Source organism: Amblyomma maculatum, chromosome 11 (genome assembly GCF_055883805.1).
Source record: "Amblyomma maculatum isolate TAMU_Amacu chromosome 11, ASM5588380v1, whole genome shotgun sequence".
Lineage (NCBI taxonomy): Eukaryota > Metazoa > Arthropoda > Arachnida > Ixodida > Ixodidae > Amblyomma > Amblyomma maculatum.
The window spans coordinates 137,809,114-137,834,743 of NC_139354.1; the positions used below are offsets into that span (position 1 = coordinate 137,809,114).

Genomic DNA, 25,630 nt, shown 5'->3' on the forward strand with positions numbered 1-25,630 from the left:
ATCACTTCTAATTAACGGAAAATTCCAATTAAGCGACTTCAAATTATCGGGAGTGGACTGTATAAGTAGGATTCCTGCTGTAGTGTTAACCAGTGTGGGATGTTCGCCGACCACGATATGGCTCATAATTGCAATATGAACCATGACTCCCCATGAAATCAGACAGGAGTGTGAAAGTTTCCTGCCTGCCCTACTGAGATAAATGTTTCTGCAACTCATAACCTTTGGCTTTCAGTCTGGTAGTTTTGCTGCTAGAAGTTTTGTTCCTTTTGTGCCGGTAACCACTCCAGTCTCCAGTGCCTTCAGCCCTGGAAATATAAGTAAAGGCAGCTGTCTCTTTTTTATGTTGCCCAAAATATTTGTAGTTACATCAGTTGTCTTGTGGTGTTGTTTAGAAAAGTTATGAGACTGGCTGTGTCAGGAGGATTAATGATTGGAGATCAGAAACCTTTGTCCCACATTGTGTTTATCTTTAACCTCCTATTGATGATGACGGTGGCAATGACGGAAACACTCCAAGAACTTGCACCAAATCACTTGAAAGTCGCAGTCTGTCTCTCCCTTTTTTTTTTCGTCCCCAAGTTATTAGGTGTCCATTTCTCACACTGGGCAGGGAGCTCACTGACGCTTTTACTCGTGTACCCACCTCCGTGCAATGGTGGGAGGGGCTGGGCACTTGTTTCCTCGTTTCGTTCTGTGCGTGCTTGTTTAACAGTGAAGGCCAGGTGTGCATGCTGATGTACTTGCTTTTTTTGAATTTGCACGTGGTTTTTGAAATTGTTGGTTTTGGTGACACCTCCTTGCTGCATGAAGTGCTTCTGTGCTTTATTTTTCTCCTCGTGGCGTGTGCTGTGTGCTTAATTTAATTGCTTTTGTCGGTCGCTGCAAATTTCCTCAGACAGAAGAGCATCGTCGATGTCGAGGTTCATTACTTTTTTTCTTCTGGATAAAAGTTCAACAATATCTGTAATGTTGCTCAGTAATGTTTAGCAGCTGTAACAAAGAAAAAAACAGTGAGTTGGTGAGGTGGCCTTTGCTTCTCCAATATCGTGTTCCAATATCGTGTTGCAAGGAGTTCCTCATTTACTATCTTATTGGCCTAACCATCTATTTATTGATTCATTTAGCACTTGAGAGAAGAGAAAACAACCTATCACCGAGGTTCTCAATTTACAAGAGGAGTTTTTTTTATATATATATATATATAGTGATTATCATGACCTGCAGAAATGTAATAATTTGTAACAACGTAGAAGGTGCATAGTACTTATTCCGTTCATCCTTTTTTTTTTTTTTTTTTTTACTGCACTTCAGTCTTCTTACTTTCCATTGACCAAACCATTGTGCCCCGCAAGTGATGCTCAGCTCAAAACAACCCTGAACAATTTAAGATGTGCAAAGTCCTGTTCCCATGACACCAACCCTTATTATTATTTTTTCTGCCTCCCATCCCTGTTCCATCCCTCATCCCTTTCATTTGCTACTCCCGCTCCCTGCCCCCCCCTGCTCTCTGGTGTGTGGTGCTGCTCACTCCTCCTCCTCCTCCCACCCCGCCGTGGCTGTGGCTTCCTCTCCTGGGGTGCGGTGGCGCACGCGCGTACGCTCGCTTGAACGCGTAGTGCACGCGACCACGCTCCCCCCCGATCAGCCCTTGCACCCTTCTTGCCTGGTACTGACCGCCGATCGCCACTTGTCTGCCCAGGCCACTAACCCAGGTGAGAGAGAGAACGTGTCCGCTCCCCTCCTCCCTCTCCTCCTCGCCCTCATTTTTCTGCTGCAGTTAGTGGGATGTTGGTTGTTGCAATCATACTGCACATATACAGGCACCCGTGTCTTCTTGTTTCATGCAAATTAGGTCAGCAGGGCCACAGAATTTTGGTCCCGTTACCTTGCTCTATGGCGATGCACCAGATATCGGTAAACATGGGTTGCCCCGTGGAATTCACCTAAGCGCAGTGGCAGACTCTTAATGAACTTACTTCTGACTTAGTTTCAGTTTGATTGGTTAAACAGTGGCTGTGTCATTGCAGGTGAGTTGGAGCAATTTTGAGGTCATGTGATGCATACAAATTTGCCAGAGGACGAGTGGCTGCTCACTAATTTGGTCTCATTCTGGCCTCCCGAGCAGACTGCGTGTGAATTAGAATGATGAAGTAGTGAATATGGCCTTGGTTTCATATGCCTCACGGGGCCTCAGCTTTTGCCTCAAAGTGTGTTCTACATAAGCACCTTCTAGCTCTGGAAGCTTAAACTGCAGCGTTGAAGAAATTCACCTGCACATTGTCTACTGAGCGTCAACTGCATGAGAGGCAATGGACGAAGTAGAGAGGGTGGGGCAGCTTTGTGCTGACTGTCAGCTGATCGCTTCATTCGGAAACACGCATATGCAGGAAAGTTAGCGCAAAATGTAACTACCCACCACATGTGGAGGCCAGTCTCGGCTTACACCATACTTTGGTATTTATTCCCTCAGGAAGCTGTCATAAATTGCTTAAGCACAGTCTAGTTTCTATGCACGTTCATTGATGGCTGTGCAGCACATATACTTCCTTCCTCCTAAATGAAAAAGGCTTCGCTGTTTCATCTTGCCGATTACACTCGTGCGGTCGAATTCCGTTTTCTTTTATTTTCAATTGGTTTTTGCCTGCGATAACCTCTGTTTTGGTGCGGTCTTTCTCTCACATTTATTTAGTTTTTTTTTTTTTTTTTTTTTTTTTTGTCATTTTGAGAGTTTACAATAAAGAGCAGTGACGACACTCCCAACAGCATAGTTGAAGACCCGGGCTCGGCAGTTCGTTGAGCAAATGTTGATGCTCACCTGTTTAGGTCCCGTTCAAGGGATGTGCTCCACAAAAGGGGAATTAATAAACCACCTACTCGCCTCATAGTGTGGTTAGCAACATGCTTATTTGCCCTTAATTATTTGCCCTTAATTATTTGCTTGTGATCTTTTGCACAGCTTCAACAATGCATTGTCTTTTAAAATATTTCTTGAACACCACACAACTTTCTGCAATTAAAAAAAAATTTTTAGTTAGTTTTGTTTTTTAAACTTGGCCTCTAGTTTTTCTAGAATCAAAGATGCTATGCTGCTAATCAAATGTGAGTGTGCACAAAGCAGGCATTAATAGCTGTGCGTTTGCAAATATTAGTTTGTCTTAGCCAGATCAAATGGACAAATAAGTGACGCAGTACTAATTTCTCCTTTCTGCAATCTTCACTGTCGAATGTTTTGTAACTGTAGAAATGGTAATAAAGAAAATTAATATTAAAAGCAGTGTTAGTATATGCTTTGACTTTCTAAGCATAATCACAGCGCTGTATCTCAAAAATGAAATAATGCCCTAAGTTCGAGGCAGTATCATAAATAATGTAGTAAAAGCTTACAGACAAGGACAGGTAATCAATTTTTCCTCATGTTGGGGCCCCTAGCCACGTAGGCATCAGCAGGTATGAGAAAGCTGACTAGTGTGGTGCATGTTTCCGTAACGCTATACTACTATACTAAAACAAATCAATATTCCTCGTAAGGTCACATGAAGGTAATACAGTGCAAACTGAGAACTAAGTGGCAGGCATCATAGGACAATGAGGGAAACAGCAAACTACACCTTGTCAAGCCTATAATCGGAGAATGCAAGTCGTGTAACATTCAAGAGCGTTTCGTCGAAGTGATTCAGTGTCTCAGCATCGGCCATGCACTCCTCACAGCGCAGCTTTTTATACCTGAAGAGAGGGAGACCAACATGTGAAGCATGTGGGAATGAGCTCACAGTCAGTCATGTTCTGGTATCGTGCACAGAGCTTGCGGAAATGAGGAAAAAAAAGACATCTCATAGCTCTATGCCATGAACACAACTCAGTCTATCGAAGCCTTCTGCTGGCAGAAAATGCCCTTGTCGAATTTCCTTTTGTTGCCGGTTCTTTCAAAGAGACCAACATTCTAAACAAACTCTGACATACATCTAAAGAAAGTATTTCCTGACACACATCACACACTTATCCCTGTGTTTGGCACATGATAGCCTTAGTTGCATCATAAAGCCGAACACAACTATTAGTTCCCTTGTAGCCTTGCTGTTTTTCGTAAGAAAGGACTTTGGGGGAGGGGGGGGGGGGGGGGGGAGTAGGCCTAGTCATTTTATTGGTGTCAACCACAGCATCCCACACCTTCTGCTTCTTTCCTGCATAAACTGCAACTTTTGAAGCAGTAGAGTAACTGGATGAGGAGGAGCCAAGATAACCATTACTTGAGGCCACTGCTAAGGTCGCACGAAAAAGAGGTCTTGCTCTAGTCACGGGTGAGACGATTTCATCAAAGGCTGTACAAAGAAAGGCTACTGCTAGAGCTGTCTGTGTTGACTGGCTCTTAGTTTTGCTGGGTCTTGCGCTTATTTTCGTGGCTTGCGCGGCACAGTTGCAGCCAGAATAGCATGGAACACTCTTTGATGATGAAACTAATCTCGCATCTTGCCTAGTGAAAACTGTGCAATACATTGAACATATTCCGGGGTGGAAGCGCTGCTCCATTTGCTCATCCCGATCCAAACTGCTTTCCCAGCTCCATCCTACTCTGGAACACTTCAAAACTGCTATTAACCGTGATCTGATGCAGTTTGATCAAACGACTGCGAGAAGCACTGCAGGACGATGGCATATTGAGAGTTTCATGTACAGTCGGGGAGAAAGTTTGCGGGATGAGAGTTCGTGGAAAAATATTTTTTTCTTTGCAATCAGCCAGATGAGGAGAATGAAATGTGCCGAATCGCAAGGGGACATACGCGCCCCATTCAGAAAAAAAAATATTGGAATACAAACTAGCGAAGCAACATAGAAATGAATGTTTTTTTCCACAAACCCGTGTCCCGCAAAACTTTTTTCCCTGACAGTACTTGATACGGGGGCCGCCATAGTCAAAACGATGGCAGTGCATTGGTGGCATCTCACACTGAGCCTAATGCATATGAAAGTTCCATGAATAGAAAAGCATGCGGAATAATGAATGTTTGCTCACAAGTAAAATTAAAATGAGCCACAAGGGATTGAGGAATTAATTGCAAAGAAATGCTCCGCGTACGTAACATAGCACTTTCTCCCAGCCATTTGAATCATCGGTAGTGAGGGAACTGGGACATCGGGTGAAGTAGACAGGGCAAACTACCACGAGCCATGAGCCAAGCTGTTCTAATGGTTCTACAGTGAAACCAGGTCGGTACACCACCGAGGTTGTCAAGCCTATACCAGACAAAAGCATACTTGAACTGTTGTGGGAGTGATATGCCACTTCGGTGCCAATCTCTAAAAGTGTTCTCGAAAGTGTTGGAAAGCCATGCAGAGCCTATTTATTGCCAGCATGTTGAAATTAAGGAAGCCCCATCGTAGCTCAAGCGATGAAGGCCAGAATGTAAAGCACCTGGAGGAGGAACCCTTGAGTGCCGTCCTTCTTTAAAGCACTATTGACCAAAGCCCAGAAATTCATCAGCGCAGGTGTAGGATCACAAATGATATGCACAAGATAGAGAGCAGAAATATCCTGCTCATGAATGTTTATAATGGTTGTGGTTGAGCGCATCAAAGTCGTAGAGTCAACCTTTGAATATATATTGTTACGGGGATGTACTTAATGTAACGGCACTGCGATGGGCTGAACTTGACGCTAAGACTTCAGTAGCCATGCAGTATTCGCTCTGTCAGTGTCGTCCTCTTTCTCAACGCTTCATCGTGCCCGCATTCCTCGGTCGTCGTCTTTGTCAGTGAGCACATCACTTTGGTCCCGCGTTTCCCGGTAACACTACCCCCCTCGGCAAAAGGCAATGTCCCGGTGCGTATTAGGCGTGCGGTGTGGAGGGGGAGTAGTATGGCTTGAGGCGGGTGACATGTAAGATTTCGGAAGTGGGTGTAGCAGTCGGTGACTTTGGGTGGAGCGGTGCAATCTCATAGGTCACGTCAGTCACTGGGCGTAGTACACGGTAAGGACCTGTGTAGTGGGGCAGAAGGTTTTGACACAACCCCACACGACGGCCCCACACGAATATCAATTGAAAATAGTGAAAAGCTTTTGGGTAAAGTTGTTCAGTTATGAAGTGTGGAAGCAAGCATTTCATTTGCTGCTAGTCTCTTCCAAATGGTTGCTCAGGTTAGTCGGGTTTTTTTAAGGATCCGTACATGTTCTGGCTGTTTGCCATGTCTGGTCAGAGATGCATGCTTGTTGAGCAAAGCATTAAGCATTGAATAAAAGGTAATCCAATCAGGCTTTTTTATATATGAAGAAGCGAAAATTACCATTAGCAAAAGTGTTTGAGCCTCGGAACACACTCCAAGACTGCGGTTTTACTGCTCTCCGAGTTGCTCCAAAATGCTGGAGCCTGCTTCCACCGCTGCGTATGCTAACAATTGTGCTAACAACTGTCACTAGTGTGCAGTCAAATACACATTCAAGCAGCCTTTATATCATCCCTGCCAAGCAAGTGAAGAAAGTCCTAACACTGGTATGTGCTCGGTATTTTCTCTGCTGCACCTGCGTTTCTGTTCGCTGCATTGCAGCTTGTGCGTAGATGCAGTCTTTTGTTGTTTCGGGATTAGCTTTGCTAGGCTTTTGTTCCAAACTGTACACGTTTCACTGCATTGACCAATCACGAGAGAAATGAAGTGTACATGACCACTCGTGCTAATGTCTGCAGCAGAAAATGGTGCTCACTGATGGGGCATTTTTTTGTTTTTGCTTACTCGTGCGAATGGCATGCCCAGCTGTGTTTTGATGTATGTGTAACGCACAGCTTTACCATTGCATGTTCTCTGTGCAAGCTGCTTAGCCTATTTCTTTTGTGGCTGTGAACGAGCTGTGTGGTATCTAACTTTTTTTACCGGTAAGGAAGACAAGATACGTGACCTGGATGCAATGGTAACTGCTTTACCATGCTGGCTAATACTAATCGTTGCTTTGATTACCGTGTGCTGTCACCTGTACTATTCTTAGGTGCCGGTAACGGTTGCACCGTCTGCCAACGGTGCTTTCTTTTTGCTCTTGGGAACACTGAAGCCTAGCGGAGTCGAGTGCTCACTGTGTTGTGCTCCTGAGAGCAGATTTCGTGGCTCCAGAGAGCCTCTGTGGTCTCTTCAGTCCCTTGAGCCTTTCAACACTTTGTACCAGAGCACATTCTTTATACTTGAGAGCTTAATTGTGACAAAAACTTCAAAATTTAGTCTCGTGCTTTTCTGTTGAAAAAGAGGGGACTGGGAGGGAAGTACCTGTGACCAGTTTTCCTTCATGTTTTCAAGGCTGCAAGTCCCAAAGGGGCAGGAATCATCACCTGATGTTAGCCATTTTTTTTTTCAATACCAGCACAGTGTTTAGCTCCGCAAAGAGCTTCAGCTCCGTGTGCCATGTAATATTAATGCAAAGTCTTCAGTGTACACTCGCACCATTTTAGAAGGTTCACCATGCCACACAAGCTTTGAAGGATGCAGTGAGAGATTTTTCTGATCCCAACATAAAATTAGTTTTCATTGTTTCAGTGAAATGCGAGAAATAACCTTTGTGGGTGCTTCTTTGTCATCTGTATGTAGATTGAAGGTGAAATTACAACTCAGTTTTTGGTGTTTTCTCTCTCTCTCCCTCTTTCTTTTCACCCAGGCATCAACCCCATGGTGGTGCAGAACCTGGCAGCACTAGCGGCAGCCGGCAGTGGGAACAACTCTGCCGGCATTCCGGGCCTCTCAGCGGCGGGTGAGATTCACCACCTTCCTCCCTCCCCCTCTCTCTCTTTTTTCTTCTCAAACTCTTCTTTCTTCTTTTGCATTATTTGGTCTGATATGAAAGGAAATGGCTGGACACATTCTCTGGACACATTCTCTGGCGAAGGTTCGAATGGGACCTGTTAGCATTGGCTTTTCAGGTCTTGTTTCTTCACCACAGGTGACATACTTTTGCCCACAACTAGGAGTGCTGAGATCGTGGGGAGCTCCAGTTGAAACTGGCCATCGTGTTTCCATAACCTCAGACTAACATATAAATCCACCCTGTATGCCCTTGAATATGGAAATGTTCCCTTTTCGTGTCATACCAGGCTGTATGTTACACTTTTCTGTGCTGTGACCACTGCATGCCTCCCTCGATGTCAGAAGTCGTGTGATCTGTCTCCTTATCACCATGCATAAGTTGAGAGCACGGCTGGTTTCTCCGGACGCACCCTCATGCGTCGCGGGCATTTATGCATTGCAGTCACCCTCACCAAGCGCCATGGTAAGTTGTGCTTGACCGGCGGTTTGTTGAAGAAACGCCCGTGTGGGCTAATTTTGCACCAAGCTTCATCCTCCTCCACTTGCCACAATGGCCACATCAGCACAAATCGACATAGTCGCGTGCCTTTTTTTCATTTTGATTCGTATAAGCCACCTTTTCTTCTTGTTTTTTTTAAATTTTATATCAGCATGCTTCTGGTTTTGAATGTCTCATATCACTACTAGTAATAGCTTTTTATTACTTGATTGTGCCAAGCGAGCTGAACAGTTTCAATTTTTTTTCCCCCTCTGTTTTGGTAACATACCCTTCGTTCAGTACCCTTCCTATGTATAGCACAGCATTTGTTGAAAGTTCTGCTTATACAGCTCGCTTACTGATTTATTGTGCTCAACTTTAACATAGATATTGCACTTGGAACTTTTGGCATTAATACTTTCCGCTTTGTACAATCAACCTAACGGTCAGCTTCGCTGCTTGACTGGGGGCCTCGAAAAATTGATTCATCATTTGGACCAGTAGTGACGTCTCGGTATGAAGGACAGAACTTAACTAAAACTAAGTGTGCAAGGGCTGATCATTCGGTTTTTATTACTGGTTAAAAAAGCCTTCTACTGAGGGGGCTCAGTTACCTCTAACCACCAAGGTCTTGAAAACTAGTCTTGTTATTTCTCTCTTTTGAAATAAGAGAGAGAAGAACGCATTGTTATGCAAAAAACCTTGAAATGAAGACTTCGAGAATGTGGGAGTCTTCAACCGACAGTTTCCGAGGTAAACTTGCTAGTCACTCTGTACAGATGAGTTGGCTCCTATGTTCAGGCTGTAGACCTCCTTGACTTGGATGGACATTTATATTTGAGGAAGGTTCCAACATCAGCAGGAGGTTTGGATTTTGGAGCAAAACACAGGATGCGAGAGTGAAAATCCTTTCGAGCTTGCTTAGCTCCAGGCTCCCTCTTGCCCAACGAGTAGCCTGAATGGGATCACTGTGAAAGAGCAACAAGGTCTTTGTTTTGTCTCCTAAAGCAGCCTCTGTGTGTGGCCAGTTTTCCCTGCTTCAGTTACGGTCGTTTTTCTCTAATAGGTTGTTTTCACATGTCCTGCCACTGTCAGCAATTCATTTTTGTGACCATTTTCTGAGGCCTATTAGTCATTATTTTTGTCACTTTTTTTTTATGGTTGCTTCAATCACCTAATCATGCATCGGCAGATTCTTGAGGTGTGTAAGCAGTAAGGTTTTTTTGTGTGATCTCAGACTTCAGCCTGTATGAATGTTGTGAAAAAAATCCTGTAAAAAGAATGGGTCAAGCGTAACCTCTTAACAGACCATATTTGCATTAATAGGGCTTTGTTTGGCAGAATCCCTCATTTGGCCATTGTTTGAAACACGTATGTGGGTTGTTGAGCCGCAGGAATTTTTTTTTTTTTTTACGTTTATGTGACCTCATTAGAGATTTGGGAAGTTTGCAGTCAGCACCTCTCCCATGAAACATGGCGGCATTTCACATAGTGTAAATAGTGAAATTTGGTTTGCCTAAGAGATTGTCGCCTATGTCAATAGTGCTGTGTCCTTTGGGACAATCTTTAGTCGAGCATACAGAAGTAAAATGAACTGTTTCATTTTTCATTGACGAGCTTGAACTGCCCATACGTTTGTCTGTGCCAAGACGTCGCAAAACTTGAACCATGGTGTAGTTGATTTCTCTCTACAGCGTAGGGCATGGCCACAACTGTCACAATCACAGCACAGGGAATGCTGCCTGCATTATTTCTCTCATCATTGCCCACCATTTTTTCTTGTGCCACCCTGGCACTTTCTTTTGTCTCATCGTATGCTGCCCAGTGGCATAGTTAGCTAGTTTTCTCAGTCTGTGCATGTGACTACCACTCTATGCGTGCTGGTTGTTCCCTCCTATTTCCACCTACCCTGTTGTTGTTTCTTTTTCCTTTTATTTGCGAGTTGCTTGTTGTGTTTGGCGGAATTGGTTCACATGCTAGCTACAATGTGGCTCAAAAGTTTGTGGTGCGCCGCATTGGCACGCAGCTTGTGAGCAAGTGCTGTACCTAGTATATTATTCTGTACAACAAATAAGTACCGACCTAATCGCACTCAACTAGGTGCTTGAGCAGTGCTGGGCAGAGAAAATAAAGTTAAATTGTAAAATGGGTGCTGGCTTTTGCTGATAATCACTTCACGCAGTTTTAATCATAGCCCTTGAACACGGTTAAATAGTCGCAATAACTGCGAAGTTGCAGATACTTTGCCCGCAGCAAAGCAGCTGATCTAAGATGTCATTCATTTGCTCCGCAACATACTGCTCGAACACTCTAGACAAGTGTGATATCATTCAGGCCTCTACATTCTTCATCGCTGGCTCTCTATTTCAGTTTTCAAAAAGAGACCATGAACAATATTTATGGTAATATTGTAGTGCAAGAAATCCTTACAGCTGCTCTTCGCGAGTGTTTGAGTGAAATTTAAGAGCAATGCTTGGACCCTGTAGTTTGCAAACAATTTCTAAAAAGGGCTCCTTGCATCTGATTAGGGTGACTCTTCACAAACCTTGCAACCTGTTTCCTTTATTTTTTCTTGCACGCCGCAGTGAACTGAGTTGAAGTGGAGAGGAGGTGCATCATTTTTTTTATCTCTGATACCTTTGATGTTAGAGAAGCTAGTAAAGATTTGCTACCCAGAAACAACTGATAGAAAAGCAATGGTTAGTGCGTGCTTTCTAGTTCTGAGTAAATGGCTTTTCGTGGTCCCTTAAATTGCAGCTTTAAACTGGACGTGTTAACTACAGTCTGCCTCTAAAGTTCATGAAGCGACAGACACACAGCCTGTAGCTGAGTGATGCATCTTTGTTCAGTCCATACAGCCAAATGTGTATATTTTTCAATTCCTGGCTGACAGTTTCAATTGTAATTGCTGGCACTCTATTCAATCTTCTTAATTGTAGCCTCAGTGAGTAGGCTGATTGTAGGCATGATGCTTTGAACAGAAACTGCAGAAAGCACTATAAAGCACTCAGCTCAGAAATTAAGATGTGAGACCTAATTTCTTTCCTGCCATTCGCTGGAGTGGGGCATTAGATTTTCTATGGGGCTTTATTTTTTAACTTCCTTTTTCTTGTTTTGTTCTGGTGCAGCTAATTGTTTTGCATTTTTATTATTTTTTATGAATCTGTTAACACGGTGCTCCTGTTTTTTTTTTTTCCTCTCTCCTCTTCCCTTGTTCTTTTTTTTCTCCCCTTCCCCTCTGCCTGCCCCGCTCTTGTCTATGTTTCCTCCTCCTCCTCGGATGACCACGATGCCAAACATACACAAAAATCTGCATACATAACTGAAAAAATAAACACACTCAAATTTGCAGTCCTCAGCAGGCGCAGTTCTGCAGGTGAGGATCCTCTCAGTAGCAAGCTTATTCTTGTGATATGTTTTGTGCTGCAAGTGATGAAAAAAGAAAAGAATGCATGTTGTTTTCTTGTTTCGTGTCCCTTGTGGATTTTCTTGTTTCCTATTTTGTTTTGTTTCCCCGTTGTACTCTGTGAGGTCATGTTGTTCGTGAATGTGGTGGGTGCTGTTTCTGAGCTTGTTTTTTTGCACCAGGGTTCCCAGTGCATGCTTTGGCACAGAGGTGGTGCATGCACTGTTTTTTAATCACATGCTGGAAGTGGGTGCTTTATGGAGGGGAGATTATAGTAAAGTGTTGTCCTACGCAGTAAAACTTGCCTGTTAATGTAGGTGATCACTAGATGCAACTAGGCTTTCCAGGCTGCCTACCCATATACTAAACTTTTTCTTGCCTGTGGGAAAAGTGGTGGTTTTTGGGTGGTATCTTTAATAATTTTTTTTCCTTGATTAAACTCGCTTGGTAGAGGACTCTCTATTATAGCAAATTGTAGAGGAGGAATTCTTTTTCACAATGGTATTAGTGACAATCAACATATTTATTGAGTGAGTGATGAAAAAAAAAAGTTTGAAAACGCACAAAAGCATCAAAGGCTTTTGAAACAAATAAAAAATTTTGAAATATGCGTTTTGTACAACAGGGACCAATGCAGCATTGCAGCAAATTCTAACTTCTTTCTGTGTACAGTATTCACTGAGTTAGGCAAGAAAACTATTTGAGGTCAACTATGCCGAGGTTGACCCCTGGTTGTCCTCTAGCGAAAAATACGACTCCCTGCGCTGCTGGCAGCAAGTAATACTACCCAAAAGGCGTCACCTTGCAGATAACAGTTGTAACCTTCAGAACAATGATCTCTTCCGATCAGCACGCAGCAAAAGTGAAACTTTTCAGGGGCGAAAACGAAACTTATTGGGGCATGGCTGTCGACGTTCCTGGTCTGTTTGATGCAGCTTTGCTGTCAGTGCTAAAGTCTGAAGAGCTGAATTCGTCTTCTGAGTCATCATTGCGGCTGTTCGCATCTAACGAGCTCTCTGATGCATTATTCGGTGGAACTGTGCTGTTTCCGCGCAACAGAAGCATGGGACGTCTAAGCCCATGATGCAAACAAGGAGCGCCTATTACCCGAGTCCGGACACCATCTGGACGGGCGCGGAAGGACGGATAAAATGAAAAAAAAAAAAAAAAAAAGAAAAAGCAAAACTGAAAGAAGGGTTCTTTTATTTCCCACTGGATGGTGCTACTTGTCAAGGAGCACTTCAAAAGTGGGAAAATTCGAATTGTGAAACCACCGATAGCGGGCTATCAATGGGAATAGACACGTACAGGATAGAGTTAAATACCTAGGCCACGACAGTCAGCATCCTTTGATCTCAGTGCCTGTTACCAGGCATGTATAATGTAGGAAAATTTTCCACGGCGCGCCTTCACCTCCCATAGGTGCTATGTATTAGCTCCCGTTTATCTCTAAGCATTTTTCGAGCTTAATGCGTATCTCGAAATTTTGACCGGAAGAACCAAAGGCAATCGTCATTACTGGGAGGTTATAGGGGCTCCGAGCGAGCGTTTTGTTTCTATACGAAGTGCCGAACGCGGTCACGTTCGAGGAGCGAATACAAAATTCCCACGGACGCAGCCGTTTCTTGCCTTGGGAGCAGTCACGTGAGCGCCGCTTGCGCGCGCAGGGGCTGAGGGGTCTTATCGGGCAGTCGGTTCAGCCAGGTCAGCGTGGTTCGGTCAGTTGCCCTTCACACAGGCAGAGCGGCAAGAGCGACTTAGTGATCGTGTAGTCCTGTTTCGTCACGATATGTGCACAAAGCATTGATTGTTTTTTATTGTATGTGTGGTGTCCACAACAAAGTTGCAGCAGCGGCGACCAACGGCTTATGCGAAGCGTTCAGCAGCTCGAGGACGCTTTTGTCGAGCTGCTGAATTCCAACGCGAAGCAGGCAAAGCATTACCCAGTTCTGCCTTCTAAAATAATAAAATTCAGTTTTTCCTGAGAATTCTTTTGCGTTTATTACAAAAGCTTCCCTTGTGCAGTGGAGCGTCGATGGCGCGACGGGCTGAGGGCCGCCAAAGCATTTTCGCTCATCGCTGGCATGCTCAGGTTCTGGGTTTTTAGAAAATTTCGAGTCTCACCTGTAAGCAGCCCGCGAGGCAGCCAATCGCAGAAGGCTGGTAGGGTAGTAAAGGAAAATAAAAAGGCTAGTGTGGCTAGATATTGTCGATTTTTTAAAGGAGCAAGAGAAAGCCACTGCAAGTATGCATCTGTAGCAGCACACCGCTGCGCTGCGCTGCGACCTTTTTATTTTTTTTTTAAACGCGATGCTTAAAAGATTTCATCAGTGTTATTGTATTTCAAGCTGTGTAGTGTTAGAAATGGGATATAACGTAACTATACTCTCCGTGATCGAACGACGACGTGCCTCTGTCGCAGAGTCTCGTGGCTGTTTGCGATGTGCACCAGCGGCAGCGATAGGCGCTGGCGACGGCGGCGCGCGACAGATTGCCAGGGGTTGTCGCCAGGAATTTTCGGCATTTTGCTTAACTTGAAACTCCGCTTATCTTGAAATTTTCCCCGGATTTTACAACTACGAGTTGAGGGTTTACTGTATTTATTTATCTTTTACCCACAGCGCCACATGTGGCACTACAGTGTGGGGGGGTACAGTTCTATAAGGCATAAGAAAAAAAAAACAGTTACAAAGACAATGAAAACACTTTATTCATCCAAGCAAATTTTTCTTAGCAATGGCTGGTCCATAATTCATATAACCTGTGGTGTTTAATTTGAAATGCAAATTGCTGCAAGTAATTGCCATGCATCTTCAGTGCTTAGAAAATGCAATTATTACCTTCCACCTTGCTAAATTTTCTCGGAGAAAATGTAGGGCGGCAACTGAATTCAATATATCCTTGCTAGAGCCTGGGCAGAAAAATGTGTAGTTTTTTCCAGTAGTGATTGCAGAAGCTTGATTTGCCTCGCATAGCCTCGATATCTTTATCTTTTATTTTTTTTTTTTTTTTTTGAGAAATGCTCCAAAACTTTTCAAACAGGTAGGGACTCAAAATGGCGTAGTTATCAGAAAGGTTTTCTTACTGTAAAAAGCACTAGTGATTGCCTTGGTCGCTTGCCAGGAGGGGAAGGGGGGAGGGGGAAGAATTTTTTTTTCTGCTAGTTTATTACATTAGGGGGGATAGGGCTCTTGGGGGGCCAGAAATCGCAAAAAAAAAAAGAGAGCAGCTTTTCTAAAATGACATTTTGGAAGTCTAGAGCACATGTCTACATGCCTACTAAATTATTCACTTCCTGGGCCATTCATTCCATTTTATAAGGTGCAAACAAGCTGAATAAATACCATCTCTGCTGCTTATTTCTCATTTCTTCAAAATACAATTTTTGACTGTTTGCTAGTTTACAAGATGGATATCTTCGCATCTAGAGTAGATAAAGGAATAATTTTAATTGCAGCATGTTCCTAAGTGAGTATACAATGTCGGGAACAGATTTCTCATTTTATTTTTGCGCAGTCTAATTAAAATGGTTCATCAACCACTTTTTCCCACATCGAACTTAAACAATTTGTAAAATTAGAGATATTTCCATCATTAAAAAAGTAGTTTCTATGTTGTGTTCTTATTACTGTACACTGTCTAGTCATATGTTAACAATAGTCTTCTGACAAGTGCTTTTTTCACTTTTGATTATATAAAAAATGGAATGAAAATGTGAAATATCTTGAAAACTGATTGACATATTGGAAAAGTGATTACATATTTAAAATAAGCATAAATAACTGGTCAAGGCTGGGCATTGTCATTGCATAGAGCCTAAAGATGAAGAAAAGTGTCCCAAGAGCTCTGTCCCCCCTTAACCAAACTAAATTACTCCTGCACTTGAGTACTATTCATGAGCAGCACTTCAAGCATTGCCTTACTGTTCAATTCCTTTTATGTTAGATTATACGCAGTTTCCAGATGTCAGTAAATTTGCCTACATGCGATCCTTTTGATTGCTTACGGGGGTGGTATCATCTTTCCTTCCCTGAGGCATTAATGTCCCAAGCCTGTGTTTGTAGTCTCTGCTTAGCTTCGTCTGTAGAAGTGTTCACACCCAACCTGGTTTACCTCACAACTCTCTAAGCAGTTTCTTTTTCATTTCTTTCTTACTAGTATAGGAGCAGAAATTGATAACCTTCAGGTGCACAGTCATTAGCCAGTGGTCAGTTAGTTGCACTAGGTTTACCAATTTTTTATCTGGTTGCATACTGCACAGAATGTTGAGGATTCGGAGTACTTTCAGACTTTGTGCAACTCTATTCGTGCGAACAACGTGTGAATCCCAGTTATTTGCTGCCCTTTAAGCGAGAGTGGTAAGCAAATAAATGCTGCCCTTTCTTCTGACTGATATTTTTGCTCCATTCTTGCAGAGACCTGAATTCATGGAAGGATGTCTTTTTGAAAACAGTGTCTCGTATAGTTTAAAAATATAAACTTAAAAACTACTTATCTACATCGGGGTGTCGGAGGGGTAGATTGAAATGAAACTTCACCTTCTGCCTCTAATCTGTGACAAGTTTCATTAGCCATTTTTAGTTTAGCAGATGTTTCATTCATTCAGTAATAGTTGGTGTTTTATCAGAAAAAGGGCAGCTTGTCAGATTTTTTACTATCAACTGTGACTAAAAAGTGTTAAAGTGTAACTATTTTTGATGTGCTTTATTTTTTTAATAATGGATTAGCTGTAGAAGTGTGTGACTTTAACTAGTTTACTGCTAGAATGTTTGAGCGAAAGACAGCCCAATAGCTGTGGAGGTGGTTTTTTTCCATCTTATGAGAAAATGGTGGGGATCTTCTATGTCTGCTTTACAGGTATCAGTATGCTGCAGAAATTACATGTTTAGACTCCGTCACAAGTGTGTGGATTGTGACTGCAGTGAAGGATTTTGGTTTGCGTTTATCCAGGGCATATTGCACGAGATGTAATGGTGCACTTCGTAACGTACGCACTCAGGTTGAAACTCTTGTAATATCTATTCCAGCTGAATGATGGAATTTATTTTTGTCGATATATTCCATTCTTTAAGCTTATTGACTGCTGGGGCCCACACAATTAGACCAAGGGTATAACAACTGTGGCCGGTCAACAGTTCTGCAGAGTGGTGTGGGATGCAGGAAGTTGGGACTGAAGCCTGAGAGTTAGTGTTTAGTTGTCTTATACTCTCTCCCTCAGGGAATGTGTCTGGGAGCACGTCGAGCGGCAACTCGTCCCTGAGCGGTGTGAGCTCTCTGAGCCCCGTATCGAGCATGGCCCTGGGCATGAGCACCAACTCACTCACGACGATGGGTGCACTGACCAACGTCAATGGGTAAGCCACGCTGTAGCGAACCAGAGGCTGCTCTGATTACTTGGGAATTTGTGAGCAACTTTGAGGGAAGTCACATGGAATAGGCGAACCATATTGTGCTCTATTTTTGGCTGTGTTTTTATTTCATTTTTCTTGTTTCCTACACCATTGAATTTTGTACCTCACGTGTTGGTGTTCATTTCGCGTTCTCTTTTTTTCTTTCTCTCCTTTGCACTGCTGTAGCAGCTGTACTGTATGTTGCAATGTGAATTAACACATTTTCTACCTGTGGCCGCACCGAACTTGACTAGACTTGAAACTTGAAAAACAGCAATAAACGAAGCAGCATGTCTCATTAAGAACAGGATAGCTTTACCTTCCTGGTGCGTTCACCTGGTGGTAGCGAGGTTACCTTGGTGCCCTGTGATGTTACACTTGGTCAGGTTTAACGTTACCCGTTGAAACTGCCTGCTTACAGTGGGACAGTGAGCAGCAGTCTTGGTGTTTCATAAAACCTCTCTAAAATTTCAATAACAGAGGCAATGAGTTTTTGCTTCCGTGCTCATTAGGCACTTAAATCCTGTCAAGTTCTGTGTAGCTTCAGAAGCTGTATTATATGGAGGCAACCCAAGTGTATGTGGAAAGAGCGATGAATCATTGTTTTCATCCCAGAGCCTAACAAAGTGGCCCGCGTTTGGTGAAAGCATGGTCTTGAAAAACCTTTCACTTTGCTATGGCAAGCTGCCACCTTTAAAAGACTTAGTATCGATGCTCACTTTGTTGAGAAGAGTAGTTTCCGGGGGGCTTTCTTTCATGATTTTGTTTCTGAGGCTCTCTTCCACCTTTGGAGCTTTTGTTTTATTCGATCTTTACCTGACTTATGACTGGAGCGCTTTCCTGTGCAGTGCGGGTGGTCTGACTGCCAACGGTCCCAGCCTGGATGCCCTGGCACAGGCCTATTCGGGTATGCAGCAGTATCCATGTGAGTGCTGCTTCCTGTGTGTGTTGTCCTCTCCCCCTCCCACGCTATGGCTGCTACGTGGTACTTGTGAAGGGGCGACAGGGTTAGGGAAGACGGGAACACCGCTGAGAGGAATGGGGAACGAGCATCCTAGTCAAAATCTGATTGGGAAAAAACATGGGCTCCCGCTTAAAACTGGACACTTGGTAGTCTTTCCTCAGGCGTACACTTTCCAGCGGGAAAAGCGTTTCCAGTTGAATTTCCAGCTGGATTTTCATTTTTAAGCAGATAGGAGATGAGATTCCAACTGGAGCTATTTCCAGCTGAAAACCGAAACATTCCAGCTAGACATGATTTCTGGTTCCATAATCCAGCTGGCAATAGATGTCTTTGCAACTGTAAAAGTGTGGTTTCCTGCTGGAAAATTTGCTTACACGGTTCGATAATCTTGATTAGTTCAGCAGTACAAGAGTGATATGTGTGACGCTTGGTCGAGCATTACTGCTTCAGCATCCCTCGCTATGTTAAGGGATACTGAAAACAGCTCTTTCATAATGTGAACCAAAGCTTGAGACATGGTTATCACGACCACAGGTGGTTTAGCAAGCAAATTGTGGGGACGTCGAGTGCGCTTTCTTTGCACAACGCAGTCTCTTACTTCCACCTAGCAGCCTTGGAGTCCACAACTCTCTCTTTCTGTCAAACATATTAGCTAAGGTGGCAAATGTGAATTAGGTGTCTCTATTCTTGGCTCCATATTTTTGAGCAATAAATGTGCCTTTTTGCTAACAGGGCCACAAAGGGCCAAGTGGTTAAGTTTTACAACTGGAAATGTTGGAGGCAGTTGCCGGTACAAAATGCAGGTGAAGGGCTGATAGCAATACATACATACTGCTATTTGGGTAATTTAGGATTTCAGGAGGCGTTTGCATATCAGCTGCACCTGCTACTGCAACTCAGTGGTTACAATGTGCAGCCCCCGAGCTGTAGGGCCGGTTTTTAATCCTGGCTGCTGGCAGTCAAAGTTCCTTGGACTGCCAAAAGATCAAATCAGTCGATATTGTCGACCATAAACCCTGACTGCTCATTGGAGGGTCAAATTCTAAAGTTAAAGCTCAGCTACTTTGGTCATCTGATGAGAAGAGAGGAGTCGCTGGAGAAAGATTTGATGTTGGGAAAGTTTGAGGGTCACCGGAGAAGGGGTAGGCAGCGAACGCGATGGTTAGATGGCATCCTCGAGGCACTGCAGATGAAGTTATGTGATGTTAGGAAGATAGTGAGAGACCGGAAAGCGTGGCGTGACATGGTCCGTGGGGTCACGAAGAGTCGGACACGACTGAACGGCTGAACTGAACTGCTGAGGCCACTTGTGCAAAATGCAACCAAAGTTTGGTGTCGGTACTTTTTTAATGTCTGATGCGTGAAGTATTGTAAAATGTAATGAAATGTAGTGAAGTAAAACTAGTTGCTGGGCTAGTTGTTGCATTACTCATAAAAGGTAAGATTGAGAGTGAGAGGCACTGACTCTAGCTTCTTTTTCGAAACAACACCAAATTGAAACTTCTTCAAAAGCAAATGCTCCCACACTGTCGGCATCTACCCACCCATTGCCAATCTTGTGATTTCAAGCCAAAGTTAACAGAAATGAGGCTTTCAAGCCAAGAGCAGGGACACTCTTGCCCGTGAGTTGCTCGAATCCTGTAATATAAAATGTCTAGGATTGGACTCAGTATCACTATTTAGTGGAGAAAGTCGTCTTCTGAATTTTGTTAAGATAGGAAAGGCCTAAACTGGCATACTTGTAGTCGCCGGCAGTGTGGGAACATTTATTTTTGAAGTTTCAGTTTGGTGTTGTTTTGAAAAAGAAGTTGGAGTCAACGCCTGTCCTGTGTGTCTATCTGTTAGCGCTGTCAATCTTACCCTTTATTTGTAATGAAATGTTACATTTTGACTCTGAGGGACTGCTTGGCCAAACTGCTGCTTCATGCCTGACCATGTGCCCTTTGTCCTTGGTCTGCCTTTCGTTATTGGCCTGCTCGTTAACACCATTTGCATTCCTCAAATTGTTGTTGCCTTACTTTGCTGGCACCTTGCAGAGCTTTCGCATTTTATTTAGCTCATCAGACTTTTGTCAGCCATGGTTGCTCGGTTGATCTTCTCAATTGTCTGCTGAACTCCAGGTCACCCTTATTCCAATCACAGGATGCCTTATTTTCATCAGGGCTAACTCGTGTGCTGCGCGATGTCGGCGTATTCTACAGAGTGCCATGTGATTGAAATTAGTCTTTGACTGCCAAGCAAGATCATTCCCAAGAAGCATACCAAAATTGCCAATACTAGACAATTTTTTCTGCGTAATCTTGATTCTAAAATTGTATTTCTTGATTAGCTTCTGATTAGAATTAACAGAAAAATTCAACAAAGAAAGGACAGCTTTTCCTCATTGCATGCAGCCTGCAAACATAAGTCGGTGTCACTATCGGAAACAAATTCTACATTGTCAAGATTACCACTGCCAGAACTGCTCAAAGAAGTTGCTCTTTTTCACGAGATATGGCCGCCACAGGCAGTCTTCACACTGACAGCATTGTGAATTGACTGTTTTCAGGTTTGAAATGTGCGATGCAAAACACATTTTTTTTTTAATTTACATCTGCTGCCCCCTGGTATAGGAAATTGCATTCAATGCAATCGTCGGGCTCGACGAGTCCAACTTGTCGTTGGCAATATTAATATGTTAGCCTAGATGAGAATGTCCACAGAAAGAGGAGAGCAGGATGAGGTTTTCAAGTGGCGCCTTTCTCTTTCCTCCTCTCCCCCGTCTAGCTGTGCCTGGAGCCTTTGCGCAGATTGGTCTACAGCAGTCGCAGAATCCTGTTGGGAAGCAGGTTGAAGGTAATGGAGTGCACCCTTGTCTTCTTTGGTGTGGACTGTGTGTGTGTGTGTGTGTTTGAGTAATGGAGTGCGTCCATGTCTGGTGATAACTGTGTTGGTGTTTGTGAGGGACGTTTTATCATTTTTAACCCCTGGTCTTCCTTGTTAACCTTGTCCACTTTGCAAACAGTTAGCCAGAATGTAGCAACCAGCCTTGGAACCTAAGTGAAAGGTACAAGTTCTTGGATCGGCTGGTTAAGGGCAAACAAATGTGCTATCGTCGTCAAATGAAATGCGAACAGTGGAGCCCGTGGAAAAAGGTATAGCTAAGGCAATCTGCCTGTCATCATCAAAGACGGGCTGTTTGTGATAGTTTTCCATTTGTTCTTTAATGTTGGGTTCCTCTCATTGTGCCACCGGCGGGCTTCATTCGTTCTGTCCAGAGATGGTGACTAGCACAACGTGGCTGTGACTGTGACACACGCGGTGGTGAAAGCGCGATGACAGAAGCGAAATCCCACGCCAGGGGGTGCAGTAGTTATGGAAGTGGACTACTGCGCCCAGGAATGCAGGATCGAATCCGGCGGCCGCTTTTCGATGGAGGCGAAAAGCAAGGTGCTCGTGTGCTGTGCAATGTCAGTGCACATTAAAGAACTCCAGGTGGTTGAAATTTCAAGAGTCCTCTACTGCAGCATCTCTCATAGTAAGCTCCACTAACCGCCAGAAGTAAAATCAAAGCGCTGTAGTCCAGCGAGCAAATTTAAAACCGTTCGCTCCAACTGTGCGAGCTACAGCTGTAACCGGTAGCGAAACTGCACTGCACTAGTCACCCTCTCTGAACAAAATGAATGGGGCACTCTAGTGGCACAACGAGAAAACTAACATTAAAGAAAAACGGAAGGGAAAACTATCGCAAACCGGAAGAGCAGGCCTATATCGGATGACGATGGGCAGACTGTCTGAGCTAGACCTTTTTGATGGGCTCCACTGTTCGCATTTCATTTGGCGTCGATAGTACTTAATTCCCTGGAGGGATTTAGCCTTTTGCCTCAGTTGAGTGGGGACTAACAACTATGCCTGGCATCTGGCTATCAACATCCCTTAGGGTCAGACAGAAACGGAAGTGCTGCTGCTTTGTCCAACTTATTCACCATTTCTAGCTCAAGTTGTCCTTGTTGGGAAAACTTCCACGGCCTGATGAGAGTTCAGAAGTTTTTGTGGAGAACAAAGTTTTGATCAGGTTTTCACCTCTTCCTGCAATCTCCTTAACCAACATTGCATGAATCCATCATGGTTTACTGTGAAAGTTTCTTAACTGGAGGACGTGCCAATCGGTTTGCATCAATGGAATTTTTTTAAAAATTTATTAGTGTGAGAACCCAACCAAATAGTCTCGCATTGTTCACCTTATCCTAGAACTCATCTGAACTAAGTGCATCTTAATGAGAGTGTACCGCATTGGTTGCACTGAACAGTGAAGCATTGCTAAACTGAGTTCTGCGTGCTTTGATTAAAATGTCTTCAGTTATTTACGCCCTTTTATCTCACTGGGAAATGAGTTGAACCAGCAGCCTTGTGTGCAATAGGTGGCGTCGCTCAGAGAGAAATTGAGTTTTGTCATGTGATGTTCTTCACGTGTCTGTTTGCTTGGAGTGACATAGTGTGTATGTGTGTGTTTGTGTATGCCCAATGCCTTTCTGCCCCCCGATGCGGTGGGGGTTGGGAGCGGCTGTGTTGACGGAGTGGCAGAGTGCTTCCTCGCGGCTGCAACGTACGCAGGTCCCGAGGGGGCCAACCTGTTCATCTACCACCTGCCGCAAGAGTTCACCGACAGCGACCTGGCGCAGACCTTCATGCCCTTCGGCAACGTCATCTCCGCCAAGGTGTTCATCGACAAGCAGACCAACCTCAGCAAGTGCTTTGGTGAGCAGGACAGCCCTCCGCATGTTGCAGTATGCAGGTGTACACAGTTGCCGACCAGTCTTCCACAGTACTGCGAAATATGTCGGATAAAAACATCAAACTTCAGTAAGCCCCACCGTGGTGGTGCAGTGGCTAGGGAGCGTGACTGCTGTGCCCAAGGATGCAGAATCGAATCCCGGCCGTGGTTGACTCTTTTTGATGCACGCAAAAAGTGTGCTGTGCGATGTCTGTGCACCTTAAAGGACACCAGGTGGTGATGGAAATTTTCCTAGCCCTGTGTCATTTCTCATAGCCTAAGTCACTTTGGGATGCTAAGCGCCATAAACCGAACCAAATATTACAGAAGTGGAGGCTGGGCCTCAATTAGGCGTAGTAAATCAGACTTGACCAACATTTTTGTTTACACTGTGGCTCATAAACGAAAAGAAAACAGCTAGTAGCCCCGCCGGGGTGGTGCAGTGGTAAGACGCCCGACTACTGTGCCGGAGTTCCCGGGTTCGAACCCGACCACGGCGGCTGCGTTTCGATGGAGGCGAAACGAAGAGGCGTCGTGTGCTGTGCGATGTCAGCGCACGTTAAAGATCCCCAGGTGGTCGAAATTACTCCGTAGCCCTCCACTACGGCTCCTCTTTCTCTCTGTCCACTTTCATTCCCACCTCCCTCCCTTCCCTTACGGCGCGGTTCGGGTGTCCACAGAGCAAGTGTGACAGTTACTGCGCCTTTCCCTTCCTGTGAACCAATTTAACTTTAACTTTAGTAGAAATGCTGCAGAACACGTTGGGATCTTATGCCACAGGCAAGAACAAAGAAGTGAGGAACCATACTTGGACATACTCTTTTCTCGCCATCACTCTGTAGATAGAAGGCACAGCCTGATTGACCACGCCCAACCCGAAGAGAAAGGCCAGTAAATTTGCACTCAAAGCTTCACACCAGTGCTCCACTTCCTCTTTTAGCTCCACTTCTTCTTAATCTCTTGCTTTTTGGATGAATAGCCGGTGCTATTATTTTGTTAGATTAGACTTTAACAGCTGACCACTATAAACAGATTGGGATTTGTTTAAGGTGATGGCCTTTCTAGGCTCATGGGCTGCAGAAATGTCAGCAGAAAATGCTTACATGAATTTGTACTAAAAAAGAAAATTGTATTTACCGGTCTGATCCCCAGCGAAGTGTGTGCAAATAACTACGCCACGTTGGGCTCATAAGAAGCCGATCGCAATTCTCCTTGGCCATTGTAAGGCCGATGGTATCGATGACAACGAAGTAAATGACAATAATAATAGTGATAGTACAGTAAAAGCTCGTTAATTCGAACCGCAAGGGGACGCCATCTCAGTTCGAATTAAACGAAGTTCGAACTAACGAAAGCAATGAAGAAAAACAGGACACTGCGACCAGGAAGCAGCAGGGCATGGCGCCAGTTCAATTTAATGTATGAAAAAATCCGTAATTGTGGTCTGCATTTTTTCTTTGAAGGCAACAGCAAGCACTTTTTGCTCTAAAGTGCGAATGTTGCGGAAGGCTTCCTCTTCGCTTTCTTGAAAACTGAAGAACAGGCGGGCGGCATTAAGTCCGGCCGTGACTTCCGCAGTGGAGGGCCGCACCGGTGCCTCGTCGTCTTCCTCGTCGTCGCCACTGGCAGCGACAGGCTTTATGTTTTTAACTTGGGAAATGATGTCCTCATCTGTGGTCACACCACAGACAACTGCGCTCGCATCCACATCTACGTAGTCGGCAAAGGAAACGTCTTTCAGAACGTCCGGCATGGGAGCAGTGACGCTAGTGACGCAGTCTCCGTGCGCAGGTGGCTCGTCCACGTGCTCGCCTTGCGTGGTGGAGGCACAGTGGCGATAGCAATTGGCTATTGTAGCCCCTGTCAGTTGTTCCCAAGCACGCACAAGCATATGCAGTGCACTCAAGAGCGTCACTTCGTAATTCTGGCATAGAATAATTCTTTCTAGTATGTGGTGCTGATAAAATGTCTTCAAATTTTTTATAATGCCCTGGTCCATGGGCTGCGGCACTGCCGGTGTGTTGGCTGGAAGAAAGGCCAACTCAACGGCATTCGTTTGAACTTCAATCTTGTGCGCAGAGCAGTTATCGACAAGAAGAAGGATTTTGCGGCCACAGCGCTCGAACTTCTTGTCTACCTTCATGAGCCACTGCTTAAACAACTCTCCAGTCATCCAAGCCTTCCTGTTTGCTGCGTAGTCTGTTGGGAGGGACCTGATGTTCTTGAAGCAGCGAGGATTGCTCGACTTTCCTACCACGAACAGCGGTAGATTTTCACTTCCTGTCATATTTGCCGCAACCATCACCGTTACTCGCTCTTTGCTTCGTTTACCCCCCGTACACTTGTCATCTTTGTACGTGATCGTTTTGGCGGGCAGTAACTTGAAAAATAAGCCTGTCTCATCAGCATTAAAAATGTCCTGCGGAGAGTACTTCCGTATGTAGCCTTGTAGGACCTCGGAGCGCCAACTTTCACATGTTTCCAAGTTAACAGCCTTCATCTCCCCTGACCGCACGAAACACAAGGTCGTACCTTTCACGGAAGCGGTGCAGCCACCCATCTGAAGCTGCGAAGTCGTCGTAGCCCAGCCGCAGGGCGAAGTCCGCTGCCTTCGCCAATATGACGGGGCCACTCAGCGGTATGTCCTGAGCACGCATCTCCTTAATCCAGAGGAGAAGCGCTTTTTCGAGGTCGGGGTACTTTGCCAGCCGCATCCTCTTACTTTCGCTGGCAACTTCTGCCTCTAAGGCGTCTTCAATCGCCCTCTTATTTTTTATGTAAGTGGACAGCGTGCTCTTCGGCATTCCATGCTTCTTGGTGATTTCTTGTTTCGACAAGACTCCGGTGTCCACTTCCCGTA

General features: G+C 44.5%; 1 protein-coding gene across 23 annotated transcripts in view; it reads left to right on the forward strand.

Moving 5' to 3' along the window:
• The window catches only part of LOC146175052 (CUGBP Elav-like family member 1-A), a 566,960-nt gene that overhangs the window by 523,986 nt on the left and 17,344 nt on the right, over window positions 1-25,630 (forward strand). For 14 of the 23 annotated variants that reach the window (XM_084584452.1, XM_084584454.1, XM_084584456.1 and 11 more), the window contains 7 exons: window positions 1,620-1,715; window positions 7,634-7,726; window positions 11,610-11,633; window positions 16,882-17,017; window positions 17,902-17,978; window positions 20,784-20,852; window positions 22,581-22,754. In XM_084584452.1, coding sequence (XP_084440578.1) covers window positions 1,620-1,715; window positions 7,634-7,726; window positions 11,610-11,633; window positions 16,882-17,017; window positions 17,902-17,978; window positions 20,784-20,852; window positions 22,581-22,754 — 669 coding nt within the window. The remainder of the gene's footprint in view (window positions 1-1,619; window positions 1,716-7,633; window positions 7,727-11,609; window positions 11,634-16,881; window positions 17,018-17,901; window positions 17,979-20,783; window positions 20,853-22,580; window positions 22,755-25,630) is intronic. The other 9 variants (XM_084584445.1, XM_084584446.1, XM_084584458.1 and 6 more) reach the window with 7 other exon arrangements.